This window comes from Schistocerca serialis, chromosome 5 (genome assembly GCF_023864345.2).
Source record: "Schistocerca serialis cubense isolate TAMUIC-IGC-003099 chromosome 5, iqSchSeri2.2, whole genome shotgun sequence".
Classification (NCBI taxonomy): domain Eukaryota; kingdom Metazoa; phylum Arthropoda; class Insecta; order Orthoptera; family Acrididae; genus Schistocerca; species Schistocerca serialis.
The window spans coordinates 48475626-48501062 of record NC_064642.1 but is presented as its reverse complement, the minus strand read 5'-3'; the positions used below and the strand labels follow the sequence as shown (position 1 = coordinate 48501062).

Sequence of the window (25437 nt, the reverse complement as noted above, 5' to 3'; positions counted from 1 at the left end):
CCTCGCTAATTACTTGCGACTTACATTTACCGACCCGCCGGCCAGATGGGGTGTGACGGGTGAGAGATGAGATAGACGAAGAAGCCGAGATAGACATCGATCACACTTACGGACCCTTAGTTAATTCCGAGAAGCCGACCCAGTCTTACACCAACGTCTGGAGAACGAGTCGATAGATGACTCTCTTGCTCTATCGAACGTCGGGTCGTGAGCAGGTGTCGACCCCGACACGAATTTCATTCCATTGCTACAGGAGCATGTTTCTTGTACTATCCGCAATGTCTTCATGTCTTTCATTTGGGCATTTTCAGTTTTATTCATTTCCTTAATTAATTAATTTTCTAATTAGCCACTATTTGTCAACATATGGACATTGTAGACACTATTTATGCGGTAGTACAACAAAATGTATGTCAGCAAAGGTGCTAAGTCTGACTATGGAAAAAAGTGGTCAGCAATTTAAAAAAATAAAAAAACAAAAAATTTAAGAAATAAAAAAAACTAACAAAAAAGTGGTTACCATTCAAGCCCCGTAATCGCTCGATCAAATCCCATTCGTCAGTTTTTTATTTTTTTTTATTTTCAACACAGTCATTTTCTTTACTATTTATATTGCAATTGACATAATGGGAAAAATACGTGTAATCGGGTGAACGTTTATTCATTTTACATTGTTATTTGGCAATCTACAAATTTTTATTATCAAAAATAATATAATATTCATAACTAACGAATAGTAAACGAACAAACGCTTATAGTGATACTGAAAATGTATGCTTGCCCGTGTCTTGAGAATTATTCGTATTTAATCGAAAGAGAACCAGAAATTGCTTCTCGCGAAGACGCTATTAAAATACACTCGATCCTGCATGACCAATTATCAGCGCCGATATTTAAGGAAACACTGCGTTATGCATGGTTTGCTTCCAAATTATCGGCTGAAAGAGACGTTTTTGAAAATGTTAACGAGGTTTGTTTTTCCACGGAAAACCTCAAAAGACCTTGCGTATGCGGAAACATAGCATTTATTCAATGCAGCTGGTGCTGTTTAACCTTATGTTTTCCATGTGTTTACGAAGAATAACATCCTGCAACTTGTACTCGTAATATCGAAAGCGACGATTAATTGTACATCTTTCGAAAGCCGTCTGTGCCGGTCAAAATTAGCAGGTAAGAAGTCGTTTCAGGCTCCTTCCAGGTATAAGAGATTTCTCAAATCACGGACAAGCATACTTTTTCAGTATCATTTTATGCGTTTGATCGTTTACTAGTTGGTAGTTATGAATATTATATTATTTGTGATAATAAAAATTTGTAGGCTGCCAAATAACATTGTAAATGTAATAAAAGTTCATCCGATTTCACGTATTTTTCCCATTCTATCAGTTGTAATATAAATAGTAAAGAAAATTTCTGTGATGAAAATAAAGAAAACTGACGAACGGGACTCGATTCAGCGACCCCGCGATTACGGGGCCTGAACTCTAACCATTTTTTTTTTTTGTAATATCATTTGGTTCTATATTTTTCGTTGAATTTGTTCGTGGCGGCCATCCGATGACACCCGTTCAGGTTGTTAGTTGATCCGTTCATTCAGTTTCTTTTATTACAGAGGGTAGCTAAACCCTCTGACCGAACACGCTGAGCTACCGTGCCGGCACCAATCGGCTCCCGCCACTCCATGGTAAAAAGGGCCACGCACTTGTATATATTTGACGACCGAAATTATCTTACGATTTTCTCAATAACGCTTGAGAAGTACGCGCTACTGCTTACACATTTTGTTGTCCTAATGGAGTACTACGACTGTACGAAGTTTGCAGTAAATCCGCGTCCCAAACGTCGTGGCCTCCCGTTGTTAGACAATTGCAGGAACTTCATGGCGTCTTACTCGGAAAAGCAATCTATCTTTTATAACGCTTGAAAGGTGTATGGGCGAGAGCAAGAGCTAATATTACACGTATTTTGAACGAGATACACAACTTAAATGACACAATTGCCACCGAAAATTATGAATATTCCAAAGATAGATTGCAGGAACTACTTAGTACACAAACAGATTTTGATAACAAAGTACACGATCTTTTCGATGACGCTGGTTATGCTGCTGATGAATTCAAATGCGAAGAATATATAGACGCAGCCAAGCGCGCTATTGTGCGCACGTCACACAGAAGAGAGGGGAACTTAGAATTTCATGGCTCACACTACGATCAGTGATAAACAAACTGCTACGACCGTCACTTAAACTGTTCCACCATCTATTATCAGATTGCCCACTGCAAAACTTGAGACGTCTTCCGGAAATGTTGAGAACTGGGCTCATTTTTTAGAACAATTCCAGCAATCATTTGCTTAAGACTTCACGATATCAACCATTCATAAACAAATATTTCTGATTAGAAGCGGAACCAAAGTATTTAGCCGCATATAAAGAAACCAAGAGAATGCTCATTGCATGCTATGACGATAAAAACAGAATTATACAAGCTCACCTGAATTATTTAGAATATATTAATCCCATTCAATTTCCGAATCCAGAATCCCTTATTTCTACATTTATGGAGTGCAACCGCTGCAGCCAAGCTTTGCGCGCGCTCGGTGAATATGTAAATGGTTATGGTCGCGTACTAACACCAAAAATTCTCAGAACTTTTCCCGATGATATCTGCCGACGCTGGCTCATTCACTTCAAGCAAACCGGTCCTTCAAAAGTGGACATATTTCACTTGGTGGGATTTATAGGAACAGAAATAAACGCAGCGCTTGCTTCGCAGAAGATAAAAAAAAAATGGCTCTGAGCACTATGGGACTTAACATCTATGGTCATCAGTCCCCTAGAACTTAGAACTACTTAAACCTAACCAACCTAAGGACATGACACACATCCGTGCCCGAGGCAGGATTCGAACCTGCGACCGTAGCAGTCGCGCGGCTCCGGACTGTTCGCAGAAGATCCTCCGTGACAATAGAACGTTGACTTACACTCCCACATCTGCAGCCCGTCATGTCTACGCTAATCACAAACAAACATTACCAAAGGGCGATAAAAACTACGATCCATTTTGCGTATTTTGCGTAGAACGTTGCCATTGGGCCCAAGAATGTAATACAGTTACTGACATTGAAAGAAAACATAAATTAAAAAGTACTAACCGATGTTTCCTATACCTACACAGAGGACATAAAATGTCAGATTGCGGGAGCAGGGTAGGACATTTTGCGCTAACTCTAAGAAACCACATCATAAGTCGATATGCGTCGAAGGTACGAAGTGTAATAAAGCAGCACAGAGCAACGTCACGCCCACCTTTACCTTCTTGCAGACTTCTCAGGTGCGCATCGTAGGACGAACAGGACTACGTAAACTTGCTAGAAGTGTGCTAGACATGGAAGCCAACCATCCTTCATAGTGAAGTCATTAATAGAAGATTTGAAATTGCCTACCCTCGACCAACGGCATCTTAGCGTTTGCGCGTTCGAATCCCAACATCAACAAAATGCTATGGCTCTGCTTAAAATTTGAAAATTTCGTGAAACGCTGGAGGAAATACCATTAAATGCTACCAGTACAGTAACTTCTATCGTGTTCGAACAAATTCACAAAACGAGTTCTCATACCGGTATGTAAGGCTATATAAGCATTTACGTTGATTTTTAAGTCAAGGTAACAAAGACAAAAACGTCCTTCAAAAAATATTACTTGACTGAACACAGTACAATATTTTATATGATTATGAGAGGCGATAATGTTTTACCAAGTAGGTACCAATCTCTTTTAGAATAACAGATGAAATCGTTACGATTTTAATCGGTTTGAAAATAAGGCGGAAAAATTTTGGTGAAAGAATCATGACAGTTTATCGAGGATTAAATGCGGAACAAACAAAATGTATCGTAAGTAACTGTAATTTTTATAGCGTGAATGAATTACAGCGGTAGACTATCATGGACAAATCCCCATCGCACCTTTATCAGATTTAATAATTAGATGGCCTATTGGAGAGCCCGATAACAACTGAACACGGATCAAGCATGAAAACAGGAAGAAAGCATACTGAACTGTGAAAAAAAAGCAAAATAGGAACAGTGAACGGTCCAAGAACAAACAGTGCAATAGAGAGCAGCCTGAAACACCATCGGCGTCGTAAATAAGTAGTCATGGTGTCATGATGTTGGACAGCCACGCGGACGAGCAGTATTCTAAACTCCCTCGTGCCATTTGTTATTAGTTTTTTTTTTCACAACATTATGTTTAGTCCGTCCGGTCACTCAAATGTTTGTTCTCTTTCTGTAGTCTTGACAGTTGTTATACTATACATTGGTTACAGAATACAGGTCATGTGGTAAGAATACGTTAGCGTCGCAAGTAAATGTGATGAATAATGAGAGTATGCCAGATACCACATAGCCGTCTCACAGAAATGAAGACAACAAATAAACGGATGTAAACTATGTTACAACAAAGGAATTCAAAGAGTAAAAACTTCCAAAACGTAACGGAACTTGAAAAACGTTAAAAACATATGTTTTGACAGAGCACAGAGAAACTGTGTGGTCGTGAAATTGTTGCGTTCATTTGTTGCAGCTTATGTGACAATCTATTTTTTTTTTATTATTTCCTTGAGAGTGATCACATTCACTTCCACATCCGTAGGATATCGGGCGAGGAGGCATTTGTCGCTGACTAACCAGACGTACAAATTAGGTGCGTCGATAAGGGATTCCTATCATATAACACACGCTCTGTCACCAATAATGTGTGTGACACACCAGACGTGTTTACCGGTGGGGGATTCGGTTGACTTGTCGCCTTGTCATCAAACGTTTGCAGTTCCCTCTCGAAAACCACTTGCTAATAGAACAGTTCGGCAGTATCAACTTTCATTACAGGTCCCTACCTTACACCGCGCTGTTGCAAACGGATGTTACAGCACGACATAGAACAAATCTGAATAAAGGGAACAGAGCAAAAATAAGAAAAACTGGTATGAGGGAGAGTAGAACACGTGTGACAGTCCAGCACGGTATCCACTTAACCACCACGCCATTCCTTTACCCGTCAGCTATACAGGGTGTTACAAAAAGGTACGGCCAAACTCTCAGGAAACATTCCTCACACACAAATAAAGAAAAGATGTTATGTGGACATGTGTCCGGAAACGCTTAATTTCCATGTTAGAGCTCATTTTAGTTCGTTCTTCCACCTACGCGCAATGGAGCACGTTATCATGATTTCATACGGGATACTCTACCTGTGCTGCTAGAACATGTGCCTTTACAAGTACGACACAACATGTGGTTCATGCACGATGGAGCTCCTGCACATTTCAGTCGAAGTGTTCGTACGCTTCTCAACAACAGATTCGGTGACCGATGGATTGGTAGAGGCGGACCAATTCCATGGCCTCCACGCTCTCCTGACCTCAACCCTCTTGACTTTCATTTATGGGGGCATTTGAAAGCTCTTGTCTACGCAACCCCGGTACCAAATGTGGAGACTCCTCGTGCTCGTATTGTGGACGGCTGTGATACAATACGCCATTCTCCAGGGCTGCATCAGCGCATCAGGGATTCCGTGCGACGGAGGGTGGATGCATGTATCCTCGCTAACGGAGGACATTTTGAACATTTCCTGTAACAAAGTGTTTGAAGTCACGCTGGTACGTTCTGTTGCTGTGTGTTTCCATTCCATGATTAATGTGATTTGAAGAGAAGTAATAAAATGAGCTCTAACATGGAAAGTAAGCGTTTCCGGACACATGTGCACATAACATATTTTCTTTCTTTGTGTGTGAGGAATGTTTCCTGAAAATTTGGCCGTACCTTTTGTAACACCCTGTATATTTCACTTTTTGTCCTTGGAACCGTTCGCTTTTTTTTTTTTTTTTTTTTTTTTTTTGCGCGCGCGCTGTCCAGTACACGTTCTTTCTGTTTTCATGCTTGATCCGTGTTCAGTTTTTGACCGGCTGTCCATAAACCGATAGTGCACTGTAAGCGCTAAGACAGATCGTTTTGATAGTTCCAACAAAAGTCAGTAGATCGCAGGCCAGTCAAAAGATCGAACAGAGCGCGAACTGTGACGCAAACTGTTTGAACAGGTTGAGTCTTGTTCAAGGACAGCCCTAGGCAGCGCTGGCAGCGGCATCGACAGCGGTCGTCAGACGCCGGCGCCAGAGGTCGCCCGATAACATCGGACGACGGCTTGGTCGCGATGCGCTCGATCTCATTCGTCAGTTTTTGGCGGGGTCTAGCAGATTAGGTTAGAATCAAGTCTATGTATGATAAATGTTAGATTTTAGCTTCTAGTGATGGAATGGACATCACGACGCCTCTGTGCTTAGACGCTAGGGCTGCAGTGCGGTATTTGCTATCAAAAATATTGATGGATGAGCTATACCTGTTTCGAAAAGAACGTTTCCAGTTCAGTACACTCCGTGTTCAATTACTGGAGTTACCAGACACGTTTTACGAAGTACCCATGTACTACCAAAATATGTAGTTTCAATGACGCACTGCACTAAGGATCTCTCCAAAATACGTTGTTCAGAATACGGTTTATGATGCTACAGTGGCAACGTCGGTGCACAAAGGTTTTGCCAGTGAGATGAAGAGCACATATTGGTTAATTTACGTAGTGAAAGTGGATGTTTCTATTATATTGTGAATGGTTGAAATTTGTGTGTGAGTAAATAAGTACTATTTAATTAATAAAAAGCAGATTTGTGGTTTCAGAGCAGTGTAGTGGTTAATAAAAAAAAGAAAAGTATTAGAGAAGAAAGGAAAAAGTTTTAAAATGTGGGAAGAAATCGTAAGCGGAAATGGGTTTTTAAAATCGTTAATGACCGTGAAAAAGGGGAAAAATGAAAAGCAAATCTGACTTTGTATTACAGAAAAGCTACCGGACTTCGTTATTCGGAAAAGCTATTGTTGGGGTGGTCCTTGTGGCGTTTCTGAGCAAAAGTTAAACCAATTTTCACTACAAAAATTTTTGAAAAAGAACAGACAACAACAAAGTGTAACTGACAGGGGGAAATGGCGTAGCTTTGAGTTCATTCTTTACCAGGTTAACATGTCTTCTTTCGTGCGGCGTCCAGGTCTTCAAAAATCTCCTTCAATTCTGCGTGAAAAGTCTGCTCCAAAATCTTGCAATCGTCCAGGAATCACTAATTTATACCAATTAAAATCATCTTGATACTGTATGCAATTTAATTTACTTCGCTACTTTCATCCTCCGAATTTCTGAACAACTTCCACAATATGTCTACACATTAAAATCATATCAAGACTAGCTAATAAGTTTTTTTAACGTCTTCATCAGATCACGCCTGCCTTAAGCTTCGGCTATCAAGAGACAATTGAAACGGATAGAAAACAAAAAAAGAGTTACAATTTTAGTAGTTTCTCTGCCGTCGAGCGCTCATACCGCTGCGACGGGATATTTTTTATCTGAGGGAACGAGTGTAGCGCGGCGAAATTCAAAGTCCCGCTACAGCAGCTCACTTTATTCTGACACAGGTGAATATTAATGCAATACTGGCGGTAGATATGTTCAGATAATCAAATTCTAGTACTGAAAACTTCGCTGCTCTTTTGAAGGCTTGGCCATTAGATTTGAGGAAGGACGTACGGAGATGACTGGTGACAGTATTATTTAAAATTCAGTTTAGCTTTTAATAAAGAAAATCAATCATATTGCAGTGTCTTGTAGAGCACTTGCAAGTAGCATAGCTCCAAAATTCAGTATAGAATAAGGTAAAAATTTCGTAGTATTTGGGGTGAAAGAGCGAAAATATTAGCTTTAAAATTAGTATTTAGGACATGGTAAATACCATCCAACATATCACTCAAAATTTTGCAACCGTACTTTTCAGAACGCGGAATAGGTGTAATCATGGGAAAGATGTAATCGTCACATGTCAAATATCAAACTGTCACTTCTCGTTTTACTCGAGCCAGAACTCCATCCTTAATATGAGTATCGGATTTTTTAACAGAGCTCAAATCACACCTCTAGACAAGCATTCCAAATCTGTTTTGCTGAATTTGTTTGACAGTTGCGTAGAACTACGTCAGTTAATCTTGAATGACTGTCATTCAGCATATGTGTAAAAAACGAACACAAAGCCTGGAGTAAGATAACCTGAACACCTAAAGCACTGTAAAGTGAAAACAAATACATACATCACATTTACAAACCACTTCATGTAACAGAATAACCAGACTGCTGGCATACAAACGCCAGTAAGTAGTAAAAATAGTGTGTAGACAGCTAATGGCCACTTATCATAACTCAAAAATACCCAGTGCATTACTTTTAATCATAAGAGACACCATCCTTGTCTCTTGAACAAATTATTTTTAGAGTTTATAATCCACGCCTAAAATTTCTGATAAGGAGTTTGCCTACTTATGGTTTCCAATAAACCTGCGATTTAAATCCATAGTTTCGGATCTATAAACGGATTATGATATTTTTATTCTCAGGATGCCACAAACTTCACCTCTGGCTAAACTTACCAGTTTCTCACAGTCCATGTTTCGTGTGTTGTCAGCCATTATGATCGATAAAAACAAACTGATTTCAATTTCAACGACTGTCGCCGGAAATCTGTACGTTCGAGCGATGAGATCCGCCACATTGTGACCGCATACGTTGTGACGTATTGATTTGAAAAGATCGGCCATCTTCGGACGACGTCGGTCGTCGGCGAGATCTGCCGATGTCGGTGCCACTGCAACCGTAGCCTAATCAGAGATCGTATTGCTCAGCCGCAGAAAAGTGACGTCACAGATCTCTCACAATCAGACGTATGTGCGAAGGCTTTACTTCTCGGTGGAGTTGCCTGTACAGAGACTTCTTACAAACAGAGGGTCGACTCTAACACGTTCACGTACAAGGAACTGACAGAAAGACGAAGAGACAAATAGTGGGAGGATGAAGAGGTTTATGAAAGTTTATAAGAAAAAGAACGCTTAAGCTAAGCAATGGTTAGTACTATGTGCTCTTTAAAAGGTGTAACAAATGTATCTTAACAACTGTGAAATATTGCGTAATAATACTAACCTAAAAAAATATATGAACTGAACCGCACTGTCATTAGTAATACATATGTTGCGTACCTCGCGATGATGGTTTAGATTTCTGTATTTGCTGATGAGGTGGACATTCTTGGGGAACATCGTGGGAAGATAGTGGCCCTTCTTGATTCGGTGGTAATTCGAATGCTTGTGACTTTTGTGGATGATGCAGCCGCTGCTGTTGATATTGGCACTCGGCGCTGCACGACTCTTGTACGTAAGAATGACGCCGGGGCTGGCGACAAGCTTCCAGGTCCGTTGCTTCATGTGGAAACACTTGCTCGGCGGATTGAATAAGCTCCTTGGACATTGCTGATGGCTGCGTTGACTGCTGTTGGCACCTCGTGTGAACACGTAAGGATCCGCGATCTCTTTCTTGTACTCATTTATTGTGGTTCATTTCCGCTCGAAAGTAAACCTAAACAGGCACTCTGATAACATCGTTACGGCAGGCAGGAGTTTCTCTAAAACTTCGCACGCTTGTGTTACCCGTAGTCTTCGAGAACTGCCGGACGTAAACAAGGGCGCTCGAGGACTGAGAAGTGACCTGTTGAGGCACCCATCGGCTGGCCGTAAGAGCGAGTGGGGAGACGCAAATAGCGGCGTCGCGAACTGGCAACAGCCCAACAGCCATGCTCGCCGCCCAGGTCGGCCAACTGCTCTCAAGCTCGGATCCCAAAGCCGTTGGCACACGGACCGTGCGTCCGAACGTTGAGCTTTGGGCGTGCCGAGTTTCTGACGTCACAGCGTGGAATAGCACGTTCGGGAGTCTTTCCGAACGTGCAGAGCAATATCTGGCATGTCAGATATTCTGAGCGTGCGTCGGAGCGTTGATCAATGAGATGGCACAACGCCACCTACGTCACACGCACGCCGTCTCCCTTCAGTACAGAGTTGTGAGGCGCCATATTGGCATTCAATTCAAGTCTATATGTATATATGCCGTTTCTGAGCACCAGCAAATTGAGAATCACTGGAAACCCCGTTGTTAACTGTGTGATTCGTTCCAATAAAATAATTAAAAACATCGTATTCGCAGCAAAAGAATTATTGTAACTTGCGGATTATGAGAGTGGGCTATTTGATGGCAGCGACACACTGAAGATCCACCCAAAACGCATTTTTCCTGGTACAGTTTGTTATAATTAAATTTCAATTAGTAATATCTACGATTAAGGTTTTCAGCAAGGGGTAACATAATATGATTAGATGTGAGGCTTCGGTTGTTGGATTAGCGTAATGAGTAGCGTCAATATCCTGTAACGAGTTGTTTGTTGGGCAGTGGTTGCGTCTTGACATTTCCAAATTTTATTTCCTAACATTCGCGTTTTTATTAGGTTCTGATACTTTATTATTAGTTTAATATATAGGTATATACTGTAATATTTGATGTTATGTAAATATGAGTTCACCTTTTTTTGAGAGGTGACTGATTGGCTTAATCTACAGGACAGCTTGCTCTACTTGTATAAAGATTGCGACCGAACCGCCGAATCTTTCCATCAGTAAATGGGGTATGTTCTCAACTGACTCCGGTGTTTTAACCCCCTCCACTGACAGAATGACCCGCTTCCTACTTCCGTATGTATAAAGCCGATACGGACTTGTAGCTGTCACGCCTTTGCGCTTACTGCTACGTATTTTAACCGTAAATAGCTCAGCCCTAATGGTAAGAGTTAGTAGTGAATTCTGGCGTTATTAATCTTTGAAGACGGCACAGCTGCCACAAGCTCAGCTCACTTTTACTCCACTCCTACCCTCGCCATTACACCACATTAACTAGGAGCTACATGGACCTTGCTAAATTCACTTGCGTATACATTTTTGACCGTTACTCGCCAGTATTTACCTATTGGATTAGTACACTCCTAACCGGACTATTTCCCAAAGAGCTGTGATGATTGAACGGGTTCGATCCACGGCCTACAGTGCCCTACAGTTCACACGGTAACACTGCCTACCTGACCCACTTAACTTGGTAGTGAGCTTATGTATCCAATCACCACTGCTAGCAGCAGTGGATAATCCTATCAGCACGACGAGAGCAGCAGACTTACCGTCGAATCCTCCTGAAAATACTTATAACTACGGTCGCCAGCTCTGAAGGAGCAAAAGAATAAATCAATTTTTTGGCTCGTTTCAAAGTGAAACGGCTTGAGTTGAATTTTAAACTTAATTCTGAATATTACTATTTCTGATCATTCTAGGTGATTCTACAAAGCAAATACTCTCTCAATTTCTGTGAGTTGGCTTGGTAATTACTACCAAGACAATTTAAGCAACTTAGGTTAACAAACTTCTACCCTTCAACTTATTTAATGATTTTGGGATATTACTCTTTGGACAATTGCTATAGAATTAGTTAAGTGACTTTACTTGAAAGGTTACTCAGAAAAATTTAAGTAACTATAAATAGGCGACTCATTCTGGTATGACCGTTGCTCTATTCAATATTCTTTTACGCTAAAGTATTCTACACCCAAAAGAATTGTAAATGAAAGAGGCGATGGTGGCCTCAGTCTGATTTCACTACACTATGTTTCAGGTTACTACACTTTACAATGAACAACATGCGTCGTAATTTTACTCATTACTATATTCTGTCCTCTGCACTTGCATAAAAGAAAACTGGTATTCTCCTTTTACATGTATACAAAGTTCGACTTAACAATTGCAAGCAGTCTTGCCTTGGGTAGACGTGTCGGTGCTGGTGGTGAGATGCAGGTGGCTAACGCAGCTCTTCACGCCTCATGCCCTTAATGGTGGCTGGAACTACGAGCTGTAGCACTCGTATAAGCTACTGCACGTCCGCCATAAAATCTGGGCGCAGGAACTCTTACAATCAGCCCCAGTGGCATAGAGACGGCTTCGACAACCATTCGTCGCGTTCCACTCCACAAACGGCGACGGTATTCGCCTCTTCGCTGTTGCACAATCACTTTTGCGTGAGCACAGTTACGCACGTCCTGTCACGTCAACACTCCCCAGGCCAATCCATTGTTCAGTCCCTGTGTCTCCAGCTACCTCTAGCTACGCTCGTATCACCCAGAGTGGGGGCGTTCCCCTACCACCTTTTCACCGAAATCATTTAGTATTTAAGAATATTTATATTTATTACCCTGGAGTTCATACCAGTCATAATAATTTACTACTAGCGCTTTATAACATTAAATCATACAGTAATAGCTTATAAATACCAAGAAAAAGAATACATTTGACTCCGATATCTTATTGCATTGTCTGAGACAGCGCTAATTCCCAGTTTCGCCAATAGATGGCATCAGGGTGCACTCCCTGGCAGTCTCACACCAGCGCGCCCGTTTCCGACGCGCGGGCTCCAAATTACTGTCAGCCCACCATCATTTCAGTTCCGTTACAAGATATTTTGCCCCTTTTTCTTTTACGCTTCGTAATTCACATGTTGCAAAGTTTCTGCTACTGGGTAGGAACAGTGATCAAGTAAGACTGACCTTGGGGTTTTACTAAAATGTGGGAATGATGAAATAATGTTTACCTTATGCGGAGAAGTATTCCAAATTTGTACAGAACTATTTGTAATGGAACTTTTATAAGCCTGTGTCCTAATTGATTGGACATGGTACTTTCCTTTTCGTGGACGATACAGGAAATGTGCGTTTTAATAGAGCAAATGTGGGAATTTTACGTTCGCCCGTTGAGTAAACAGTGTGATTTACGAACTAGAAACATCCCTCAACTGCCGCTGCAGTGCGTTGCGATCGCGTATACCTCGTTGGGGTCCACGTACCGTATGCACAAGTCGCATCGCTCCTATGCGTTCAGCAGCACGTTGAACTCGGCACGCTCAACGTTAACGTTCGACAGCACGGTCCGTGTGCCGACGGCTTGGGGGGGGGGGGGGGGGGGACAACCCGTGGTATCGTCGGCCCAGAACGGCAATTTCGGGGGACGCCTCATTCATATTCTTGAAGAAGAAAACCTTGTTTCACAAAGCGCCTAGCATTCAGCGGACGTTGGTCTACCGATTATTCATGTTTGAAACACATCCCAGTTTGTTTTTGAACGTTTCCGAACACATTCTAAGGTGATTTCCGAACGAATCACAAGTCGATTTTTGAATGCGTGCATTGTGTGCGTGACGTTTCTACTAGGCAAATCCCCGTCCCATCTAGAAACAAAAAGCTTTCCCCTAGACAAAACTGTTCGGGGCTCTACGAGCTGAACAGAATGATCAGCGTTGTTGTAATTGTTAGCGAAATTCATAAACTCAAACTCCCACAGTGGAAATAAACGACTAACGGGAATAACATGTAAGAAAGGTCACATATTATCTTCTCGATGTATCCAAGAAAATGAAATTTTGACATAAATCAAACAATGGAAAACCCTGGATGGAATGTAACAATACCAGAGAGGGAGATACAGTGTGGGTCATAAGTAGAGCGTGCAGTGCAGTTCGTAAGGCAACAAGAGAAACACAGGAAAGAATCTAAAGAAGGATGGACATTGAGCGTAGCGATGCAATAGAAAGTAGTCACAAAGGAAAACAGCACAGGGTTAGGATCGAAGAAAAGCCGTCAGGCAAAAATCAAACAATGGAAAATCCAGGATGTAATGTAACAATACCAGAGAAGGATTTTGACATAAAATTTTTGCCAGAACTCTACAATACTATGGGCCAGTTGTACAGTCCCCGGTCAGCAGCCTCTTTACGTTCTATTCTCGGAATAGCGCGTTGTACACACACATAATAATGCCTAAACGGAGAATAAACGCGGTGTAACTGAACCGGTGATTCTGGCAGCGTTAGTGAAGTTAACTGGAGAATAAGTTTTGACAATGACAGAAGTAGTTGCACAATTAGTGATGAAAAGATTGTTTGTTAGAATGAAGAAGGAGAACACGCGGGAACATCACACAAATTACGTGGAGGAATATGACGATCCCAAATTTCTATAAAAATTTAATATTACAACTTCTCGACCTCATACTTGAGACACTGTAGCGAATGAACGAAATATAAAACTATTTCCTAACATAAAACTTTTTGAATGTATTAGGCCTAATGTTGTTGTTGTCTTCAGTCCTGAGACTGGTTTGATGCAGCTCTCCATGTTACTCTATCCTCTGCAAGCTTCTTCATCTACCAGTACTTACTGCAACCAACATCCTTCTGAATCTGTTTAGTGTATTCATCTCTTGGTCTCCCTCTACGATTTTTACCCTCCACGCTGCCCCCCCAGTGCTAAATTTGTGATCCCTTGATGCCTCAGAACATGTCCTACCAACTGGTCCCATCTTCTTGTCAAGTTGTGCCACAAACTCCTCTTCTCCCCAATTCTATTCAATACCTCCTCATTAGTTATGTGATCTACCCATCTAATCTTCAGCATTCTTCTGTAGCACCACATTTCGAAAGCTTCTATTCTCTTCTTGTCCAAACTATTTATCGTCCATGTTTCACTTCCATACATGGCTACTTCCATACAAATACTTACAGAAACGACTTCCTGACACTTAAATCTATACTCGATGTTAACAAATTTCTCTTCCTCAGAAACGCTTTCCTTGCCATTGCCAGTCTACATTTTATATCCTCTCTACTTCGACCATCATCAGTTACTTTGCTCCCAAAATAGCGAAACTCCTTTACTACTGTAAGTGTCTCATTTCCTAATCTAACTCCCTCAGCATCACCCGACTTAATTCGACTACATTCCATTATCCTCGTTTTGCTTTTGTTGATGTTCATCTTATATCCTCCTTTCAAGACACTGTCCATTCCGTTCAACTGCTCTTCCAAGTCCTTTGCTGTCTCTGACAGAATTACAATGTCATCGGCAAACCTCAACGTTTTTATTTTTTCTCCACGGACTTCAATGCCCACTCCGAATTTTTTTTGTTTCCTTTACTGCTTGCTCAATATACAGATTGAATAGCATCGGGAACAGGCTACAACCCTGCCTCACTCCATTCCCAACCACTGCTTCCCTTTCATGCTCCTCGACTCTTATAACTGCCATCTGGTTTCTGTACAAATTGTAAATAGCCTTTCGCTCCCTGTATTTTACCTCTGCCACCTTTAGAATTTGAAAGAGAGTATTCCGGTCAACATTGTCAAAAGCTTTCTCTAAGTCTACAAATGCTAGAAACGTAGGTTCGCCTTTCCTTAATCTATTTTCTAAGATAAGTCGTAGGGTCAGTATTGCCTCACATGTTCCAACATTTCTGCGGAATCCAAACTGATCTTCGCCGAGGTCGGCTTCTACCAGTTTTTCCATTCGTCTGTAAAGAATTCGCGTAAGTATTTTGCAACTGATAGTTCGGTAATTTTCACTTCTGTCAACACCTGCTTTCTTTGGGATTGGAATTATTATATTCTTCTTGAAGTCTGAGGGTATTTCGCCTGTCTCATACATCTTGCTAACCAGATGGTAGAGTTTTGTCAGGACTGGCTCTCCCAAGGCTGTCAGTAGTTCTAATGGAATGTTGTCTACTCCCGGGGCCTTGTTTCGACTCAGGTCTTTCAGTGCTCTGTCAAACTCTTCACGCAGTATCGTACCTCCCATTTCATCTTCATCTACATCCTCTTCCATTTCCATAATACTGTCCTCAAGTACATCGCCCTTGTATAGACCCTCTATATACTCCTTCCACCTTTCTGCTTTCCCTTCTTTGGTTAGAACTGGGTTTCCATCTGAGCTCTTGATATTCATACAAGTGGCTTTCTTTTCTCCAAAGGTCTCTTTAATTTTCCTGTAGGCAGTATCTATCTTACCCCTAGTGAGATAAGCCTCTATATCCTTACATTTTTCCTTTAGCCATCCCTGCTTAGCCATTTTGCACTTCCTGTCGATCTAATATTTGAGACGATTGTATTCCTTTTTGCCTGCTTCATTTACTGCTTTTTATATTTTCTCCTTCCATCAATTAAATTCAATATTTCCTCTGTTACCCGAGGATTTCTACTAGCCCTCGTCTTTTTACCTACTTGATAGTCTGCTGCCTTCACTACTTCATCCCTCAGAGCTACCCATTCTTCTTCTACTGTATTTCTTTCCCCCATTTCTGTCAATTATTCCCTTATGCTCTCCCTGAAACTCTGTACAACCTCGGGTTTAGTCAGTTTATCCAGGTCCCATCTCCTTAAATTCCCACCTTTTTGCAGTTTCTTCAATTTTAATCTGCAGTTCATAACCAATAGATTGTGGTCAGAGACCACATCCGCCCCTGGAAATGTCTTACAATTAAAACCTGGTTCCGAAATCTCTGTCTTACCATTATATAATCTATCTGATACCTTTTAGTATCTCCGGGATTCTTCCATTTATACAACCTTCTTTTATGATTCTTGAACCAAGTGTTAGCTATGATTAAGTTATGCTCTGTGCAAAATTCTACCAGACGGCTTCGTCTTTCATTTCTCTCCCCCAATCCATATTCACCCAATATGTTTCCTTCTCTCCCTTTTCCTACTCTCGAATTCCAGTCACCCATGACTATTAAATTTTCGTCTCCCTTCACTACCTGAATAATTTCTTTAATCTCATCATACATTTCATCAATCTCTTCATCATCTGGAGAGCTAGTTGTACTACTGTAGTAAGCATGGGCTTCGTGTCTATCGTGGCCACAATAATGCGTTCACTATGCTGTTGGTAGTAGCTTACCCGCACTCCTATTTTTTTATTCATTATTAAACCTACTCCTGCATTACCCCTATTTGAGTTTGTGTTTATAACCCTGTGGTCACCTGACCAGAAGTCTTGTTCCTCCTGCCACCGAACTTCACTAATTCCCACTATATCTAACTTCAACCTATCCATTTCCCTTTTTAAATTTTCTAACCTACCTGCAGGATTAAGGGATCTGACATTCCACGCTCCGATCCGTAGAACGCCAGTTTTCTTTCTCCTGATAATGACATCCTCTTGAGTAGTCCCTGCCCGGAGATCCGAATGGTGGACTATTTTACCCAAGAGGACGCCATAATCACTTAACCATACAGTAAAGCTGCATGCCCTGGGGAAAAATTACGGCCGTAGTTTCCCCTTGCTTTCAGCCGTTCGCAGTACCAGCAGAGCAAGGCCGTTTTGGTTAGTGTTGCAAGGTCAGATCAGTCAATCATCCAGACTGTTGCCCCTGCAACTACTGAAAAGGCTGCTGCCCCTCTTCAGGAACCACACGTTTGTGTGGCCTCTCAACAGACACCCCTCTGTTGTGGTTACACCTACGGTACGGCCATCTGTATCGCTGAGGCACGCAAGCCTCCCCACCAACGGCAAGGTCCATGGTTCATGGAGGTAGGCCTAATACGCATTTGATATTGTTACTATGTGAATTATGTTCTGTCGTGTTATTTATCTAACTGAGGTACATAAAAATGACCATATGTACCGAAATAGGCTCGCTGATGTGTGTAGAATGAGGAAGGCGCAAGATATATCTGAGTTCGACCGAGGCCAGAATGTGATCCCATAGAGGCTCGGCACGAGAATTTCGGAAACTGCACGATTTATTTGGTGTTCGAGGACTGACCCGATGAGTGTCTTCAACACGTGGCGAAACGAAGGTGAAACCACGTCCAGACGTCGTGGAACTGGGCGGCCACCCCTCATTACAGATGAGCTCGTAGGCTCGGTAGATTGGTAAAACAGAACAGGTGGCGGACTGTGGCGGAATTAATCCTGACCAGAGTAAATGTGTGTCTGAACACACAATGCACCGAACACTCCTAAAGATGGGGCACGGCCAACGTACCAATGTTAACGCCACGTACCAATGTTAACACCACAATGTTGGCAATTGTGACTAAAATGAGCACGTGACCATCGGCAGTGAATATTGGGGCAGTGGCTGAGCGTTTCATGGTATGATGAATCCCGACACCTTCTTCGTGATGCCGATGGGAGGGCTGAATCCGTCGTCTTCCAGGGCAACAGCTCGTTGACATCTGTACCACGGGACGGAGACAAGCTGGAGGGGCTCCATTATGCTCTGGGAAACATTCACGTGGTCATCCAAGGGTCCATTGGAGCTCGAGCAAGCCACCATGATGGCCAAGGAGTATCGTACACTGGTTGCAGACCATGTTCACACCTTCATGGTATCATGTTTCCCGACGGCAGTTGCAATTTTCAACATGATAATGCGCCATGTCAAAAGACCAGGAGTGTGGTGGAGTGGTTCGAGGACCACAGTGGCGAGTTCCGGTTGATATGATGGCCCTCATCTCGCCAGATCTGAACATGATGGAACGCATCTGGAATGTGAGTGAACGTGGAGCCAGAACTCATCGCCAACCTCCTCGGAATTTACGGGAATTAGGTAACCTGTGCATGCAGATGTGATGCCAACTCCCTCCAAGGCCTCGTTGCTTCCATGCACGACTCGTTGCGGCTGTTATCCGTGCCAAAGTTGGACATACAGGCTATAACGTAGGTGGTCACCAAGTTCTGGCTGATCAGTGTAACTTCTTCGTCTGCTTTTACTTAATGTGGCATCTGTATAACCATGTCTTGATTTATCACCTATGTAAATATTTTATTCATTTTTATGTCCATTTATGTAAATATAATTAATCTGTGGATGTAATTTTAAAAATAATATTCTGTAGAAGAATAAATGTTCAAACTTTACTTGTAAAATTAGTTCATACATAGGGAACATGGTTTGTAATAACATGCAGAGAAGTTCATCTGAAAAGAAACCCGCGTGGCACGAAATAGAAAAATTGGATTTGGCGGTCAAACTGCACTGGTCAAACTGCTCCTTTGTGACGAGCGTTGGTTGGTGGATAGCATGCGAAGAATTCTCATGTTGTGTGCTGAATGAGACAAGAACAGCAGGAAGATTATTGAATATAGCCTCGGACGTGGAGAAAATGTGGCTCATTATTGGTGGTATACATTGGCTACCTCTGTACTACGAACATCCGACGTTAAGAAGGGAAGTTTCAGAGATTGATACACAGTAAGAGCCATGGACACTTTTGCAGCCTTTTTATTATTATTTTTTGTTTTTTAATAGCCGCAGTAAATCGCCACAGCCTCCACCTTTATCTCAAAGAATCAATCGAGTACTGTATAACTGCATGGATCAGTTACGCGTTTTATAATCCAGTAATAAGTTCGTGTTCTGTAAACTTTGTATTGATCACTCGTATTTTATTAGTAGTCATTTACCTATAGAAGGTCCTATTCCAAAGCTGCGATATTTCCGTGTGTCTTATTTCACTGTACTTAAAAATAATTTATTTCTATAACATTTAATAACTTTTGTGGAGTAGTAGATTTGTTTACCATTCTGTAAGTATTGTTCCTGAACCATTCCACGTGCTTTTCATAGAATAGTTATCGTTTCACTAAGGTGTAACTGCCAACAAAAGATCTGAAGCGCTTTTCGTAGATGTCATTCTTATAGAAATATCAGCACAGTATCAAACTTGCCTGCATAAAACTGTAATCAGTCTGAGTAGTTACTGTCTAGTAAACTTGAAAGTTAGCTCAAGGAATAATTAATGCACAGGGTTGTAATAATATGAATATTTTATATGTTTGCAGTTCACAGTGGTTTTCATACTGTGTCGTACCAAAACTAGTCAGTCTTGATCTGGTCACTGGTAGATTGGTTTCTGGCCCTACATACAACTTGCTGAGCAAGCTCTGCTGTCCATATCACAGCTACTGTACTAATTAAGTGCAACTACCTATTTTATAACATTTGTTCGCTACAGTAAGTAAGTGGCTACCACTACTGAAATTACTACAGATTCAAACATCACATATTTAATGTGTGCTCTATTGAGTATACAGAAGTGAATGCTAAATGACAAAACAAATAGTAATCGGAACAAATAACATAAAAATCTGAATATTATTTCAGTCACAGTATTTCCCAGCAATTAAACTGATCAGAAATCCTCATATACACATTAGTAGTGCTCTACAATTGATAATCATTTATCTTTAATGGTCATTAGCTTTCAGTTTTAATATACACATACTATACAGAGAGCCAGTTGTTGCCAAAACGATTCACTACTTCTGTGTTATTCGTGGCAAGCCACTGGTGTATTGCTTGTGACCTATGAGGAAAATAGAATTTCAGTATCAAGTAAAGTAAATATAAATATTATTTTATTCATGTCTGTAATTTTCAGGAACTGTAGTATTATTTTGTCAGGGTTAAATTCAGTCATCAGTGGCAAATGAATTTTATTATGCTTACCGGTTTCGACAAATGCTAAGCTTCTGAAGATGACAAATTAATTTGTCGAAATCGTTAAAGCATAATAAAATTCATTTGCAACTGACTGAATTTTATCCCGAAAATAAATACTAGTAGTTTACTTTCCTTACAAACCGTGCACGCACTTTGTACATCTTTGCGTAATTGGGATCTGCAGTTTATTACTAATAGAACCTTGGTTCGATTACCATTCCTTCTGCTATTACTTCTTTCAATAGATATCTTTAGACAATCAAAACATAGTCCGATAAATTAACAATTAATGCTCAATCAAGGTTAATTTGATTACTTTCACAGGAATAATATCATTGGTGTATTGCTAATTAGTGGTAGCTGGTAGAGTTATAAGTTCTTTAAACATCTCTGTGACACTCTTGCACAGGTCCAATAAATCTGTGACCATTTGTGCTGCTTTTCTATGTATAGGTTCAGTATCCCCTGTTAGTTCTATTTGGTATGGGTCCCACACACTTGAGCAATATAGTAGGATGGGTGTTAGAAGTGCTTTGTAAGCAACGTCCTTTGTAGACTGATTGCATTTCCCTAGTGCTCTACCAACAAGCCGAAGTGTACCACTTGCTTTACCCATGACTGAGTCTATGTGATCATTCCATTTCATATCCCTACGAAATGTTACACCCAGGTATTTGTATGGTTTTTAGAATAAAATTCAGTCGTCAGTTGCAAATATACTTTTATTTAGCTTTACCAGTTTCGCCAAATTGATTTGACATCTTCAGACACCTACAAAACTAGGCATATTATACGTCTTTAGTCTTTGGCTATACATTTATGTAAAATATAAGAAATATATCACAGAAACTTACTTAGTATTGGTAAATCTGATATCAACAGCTTTTTCATTGAACATAATGCCATGATATGTCCAAAAATGTAGGTATTGCATATGACTGTAAACACAGATTGAAAATTTGCAGTAACTGAATCACATTTATTTATATGTCAAATTGTTGTGTTATTAGAAAGGAATATATATATATATATATATATATATATATATATATATATATATATATATATATATATATATGCCATTCGAAAAGAAAAACATGGGCACATAGTTCTAATATACAAGAGGAATGGACTATTCTTCACTTTTTATAGGAGATAGTATGCAATCAAAACAGTATCTATTTTTAAGGCAAGTTGATTGTTCGATAATTCTTTGGTTTTAAAATTATTTTAAAAGGTTCATTTTGTAGCCCTTGTCAACTGTTTGTATAATTTCCAAGTTAAGCGAGGATGAAGGAGGAAGAGTGTGTTTCTCAGTTTTGAAATGTTCTGCAAAAGTTGACTTATATGAATTCTCACTGTCTTTTGTGACATTTTAAATCACGTAGCTAATATGTTTAAAAACATGACATCACTGTTTCCTTTACTACCAATAGTGCCACGAAGTTGCTCTTTATAAATAATGAGAAACCTCCAACTGTCGAATTTCTCAAATCTGCGCTATGCTCAACAAAAATGGTGAGATTTCATATGTCAGTCTTTGCAGAACACAGAACATCTCAAAACTAAGAAATACAGTCTTCCTCCTCTATCTTTGGTTAACATGGAAATTTTGCAGACAGTTGATAAGGGCTACAATATGAATCTTTCACAAGAATTTGTAATAAATAAACATTCCCCCCAAAATTCAAAAGATTCTTTGATTGATCAACTTGCATTAAAAATAGATATTATTCTGAGTGCATAGCATTTAATAAAATGTGAAAATTATCCCCTTTCTTTTAAGTGTTAGAACTATGCGCAATGGTTTTTGTAAAATTTATGATATGTAACTTCTTTATATACCTTAGCTGGACTTCATGTGCTTTTATATACGTTCCTTGCTGCTAGCGCAGCAGCTTGACATGTACATAGGTGTGATTCAGTTAACGTAAACTGTCAGTATGTGTTTACAATAATCACATTCAATATGTCAATTTTTGGACATGTTATGGCATTATACTTCTATGAAGAAGATATTGACATCTGCTGAACCAGCAGTAAGTTTCTGTAATATAAGTAAGTTTGTGTAATATACATCTTACACTGTACACAGACGTATAGTCAAGGTATGTTGAATTATAATATCCCTAATTTTGTAAGCTTCTGAAGATGACAAATTAATTTGTCTAAAATCTGGTAAAAGTCTGAGGTTACCACCAGTATTGTCGGAAAGATGATTAATATGTAACACGAACAGCAAGGGATACAATACATTTCCCTAGGACGCATGCGAAGTTAGTTCTACATCTGTCGATGATTCTCCATGCAAGATAACTTGCTGTGTCCTCCCAACCAAGAGTCCTTAATCCGCACACAAATTTACCTTTTACTGCAGATGATAATACTTTTGATAAAAAGTGTATATGTGGTTGTGAGTCAAATACTTTTCAGAAATCGAGAAATACTGCATCTAGCCGACTGCCTTGATCCATAGTTTTCAGGATTCGTGTGAGAAAAGTGCGATTTGGGTTTGACACAGCTGATGTTTCCGAAATCGATACTAGTTGGCACGAACAACGTCTTTCTGTTCGACATACGTCATTATTCAGTCGCCGAAAGGATTTAACGGCCTTAGCCGCATTTAGGCATTGACATGTATGAACGGGAACAGGTGAAAATTTGTGCCGCACCGGACTCGGACCAGGATTTCTCGCTTTAGGCGAGCGGTCGCATTAAGCACCTCGGCCATCCGAGCGCGCTTCTGTTCCGAACCAAATTCTCAACCTGTTATTCACTACTGACGTGTAGCGGCACGTATCCCTGAACCCCTTACTTGCAGTCCCTGATCCACGTTAAGAGATTGAGCGTGGTGTGCATCTACTCTGAAAGAAATGATCGTCGGTGATCATCACCTTATCCATATACACCTTATTATGTTTGAGCTCAGGATATGTTCGAAGAGACTGGATGATAGTTTACTGACTTCCAACTGCTGGGCACAGTATGATGTTACAGGGACCTGCGATAGGTTATATTTAGCAGAGGGGCTACCTTGAAAACTAGGCCACTAAAATGCCATACAAGGTTTATTTCACGAATAATGCAAACAACTAAGCTCAACGGACAAATTATTAGTTACATCCGTAAGGGAGCACAGTGGTCGCTTTGGAGGGCCATAATTATAGAAGAACTAGTGCAGGCAGTCACGTGATCATTGCTGTTCGTAATAACAGTGAAGTGGTGTGCGTTTGCATGTGTGTGTGTGTGTGTGTGTGTGTGTGTTTGTGTGTTTGTGTGTGTGTGTGTGTGTGTGTGTGTGTGCAAGTGTGTGCCAGTAGGTTGTACGGGATCAGCACTGTAAGATGGTCGACGCGGAAACGTGAGTTAGTGGAAGAAAAGACTGATTGCGTCTAGGGATGCCCAATGAACAAAGCTGCTCTGTTTCGTAACATGGCTATCCACCGTGTCTACAAGGAATGGTTTACTACTCGCAACTGTGTATGGCTTAGGAGCAGTGGTGTAACCGCCGGGGCCGGAGACAGGGGGTCAGGTCTCGTCAATGACCATCAGTTTCAAACCTGACGCCAGTTATTGCTGTCAGTCAATGTAGGTCCATCACCCGTTTTCGAGCGAACATTGCGAAGGGAACTGCATGAAATGGACGACTGCAGTCGGGTACCTTGGGAAAAGGCAATCGGTCAGAGCGGTACATTAACTGCATGTGCTGAGTGATCCAAATAGCGCAGGACTGGCCAGTGACTCACAGGAGCCGTGCAGTGTGATCTGGCGGGTCGCGATCTTCCGCTTTACAAACGAGGAAAGTCTACGAGTTCACGGACGACCCGATTTGGCGTAAAAGTCGTGGTGTGTGTGGGGTGTATTTGAAGCCACACATGCGAGCAACCTCAACTTCAACACAGTGTAAGCTCTGAAACAGCAGCCCTGCAACCGAAAGCTCAATGGATGTATGCGTATAACATTTGTCCGCATACTGGAGCTAGCAAAGAAAGTAATTTCGTACAAGTACACCGTCACTTTCAACGTTGTATTGAGAACAGAAAGAACTCTCGAGTGGCTCTTTTGGACAGCCTAGTAGCAAAAGATATGTAGTACAGTTACAGAATAACCCGAGGAGAATACAAAAGTACCATATCTGCTGAAGAATGATACTGTATCTAGTGGAAACTTCTGCCACCGAATGTATCAGGATGACCAAATGTAGCAGGAAGAGGTAGAAGGCGCCGTATCCGAGCTTTCCAAGTGATTTACTGTTTCCAACTGCAGTGCCCTCGTACACCTCGGTCTGCATGACAGGGCCTCGTAGTGCTGAGGAAGCACCCCAGCACCCAGCGGCCCACGCAATGCAAAGCTGTGTCGAGCTGGCCTCGTATGCCAGTGGGGTTGCATCATCATCAGGATGCCGGCAGTTGACTCGGCGGTCTGCATCCCTGCCGACTCAGCTGTCCACATCCTCGTTGCCTCCGCGCCACTCTGAGGAGCCGCCGACCGGCCAAGTGACAACTGCAAGATGGTCTGCGCCGTGTTCCCTCGCCGGCATAGCTTAGGACGTGGTGACAACTAGCGTCCGTGATCCGGAGTCAAAATCTGCAGCCCTCCGCTCGGGATGCCTCCAGCTTGTGTTGGAAGCCAGGACGACTGCCCTTGGTAGTGAGCCATGGAGCGGCCCTGTAACCTCCCTCTCACTTATCGACCTTAATGACAGTGAAAAATGAAAACGCGTGTACCTAATGGGAATTTTGGAAAAGCAATCGTCACCGAAGTTAACCTGTCGGTAAAGAGGGAGGAAAGGGTTACATCTAAATGAAACGAAAAATGCAAGTGAAACTGGTGGAAATTAATTTTGAAATAGGGATAAAGTTAATAAAGAAAGTAAATGTGCGGCCGTTACGTTAACAATCAACTAGCGGTAATTAGATATTTGAGATTTGGGGGAAATTACGGTCGCCAGTCCTATGGACAATTACTATAATAACTGAAAAAGAAAGGTTATTACACATATAATTAGCACTAGAAGCGTGGCAACTGAAGGTTGACACGTGTAGTGAGAAAACTGAAAGTTTGTCAGAAGTAATAAATTTCGCTACACTTAATTTAGCAAAAGAATTAATGAAACCGGAAAATCGAAAGTTAATTTAGTGACTGAAGTTAATA

General features: G+C 41.1%; 1 protein-coding gene across 2 annotated transcripts in view; it reads right to left on the bottom strand.

Moving 5' to 3' along the window:
• Positions 1-25437, bottom strand: part of LOC126481214 (band 7 protein AGAP004871) — a 552309-nt gene that overhangs the window by 351108 nt on the left and 175764 nt on the right. The window contains exon 1 of one of the 2 annotated variants that reach the window (XM_050104817.1): positions 9124-9736. The exons of the other annotated variant lie outside the window; for it this stretch is intronic. Within the exon in view, the coding sequence (XP_049960774.1) occupies positions 9124-9391 (268 nt within the window). The 5' untranslated portion in view covers positions 9392-9736. Of the gene's footprint in view, positions 1-9123; positions 9737-25437 lie in introns of those variants that run through there. 2 annotated transcript variants of the gene reach the window in all.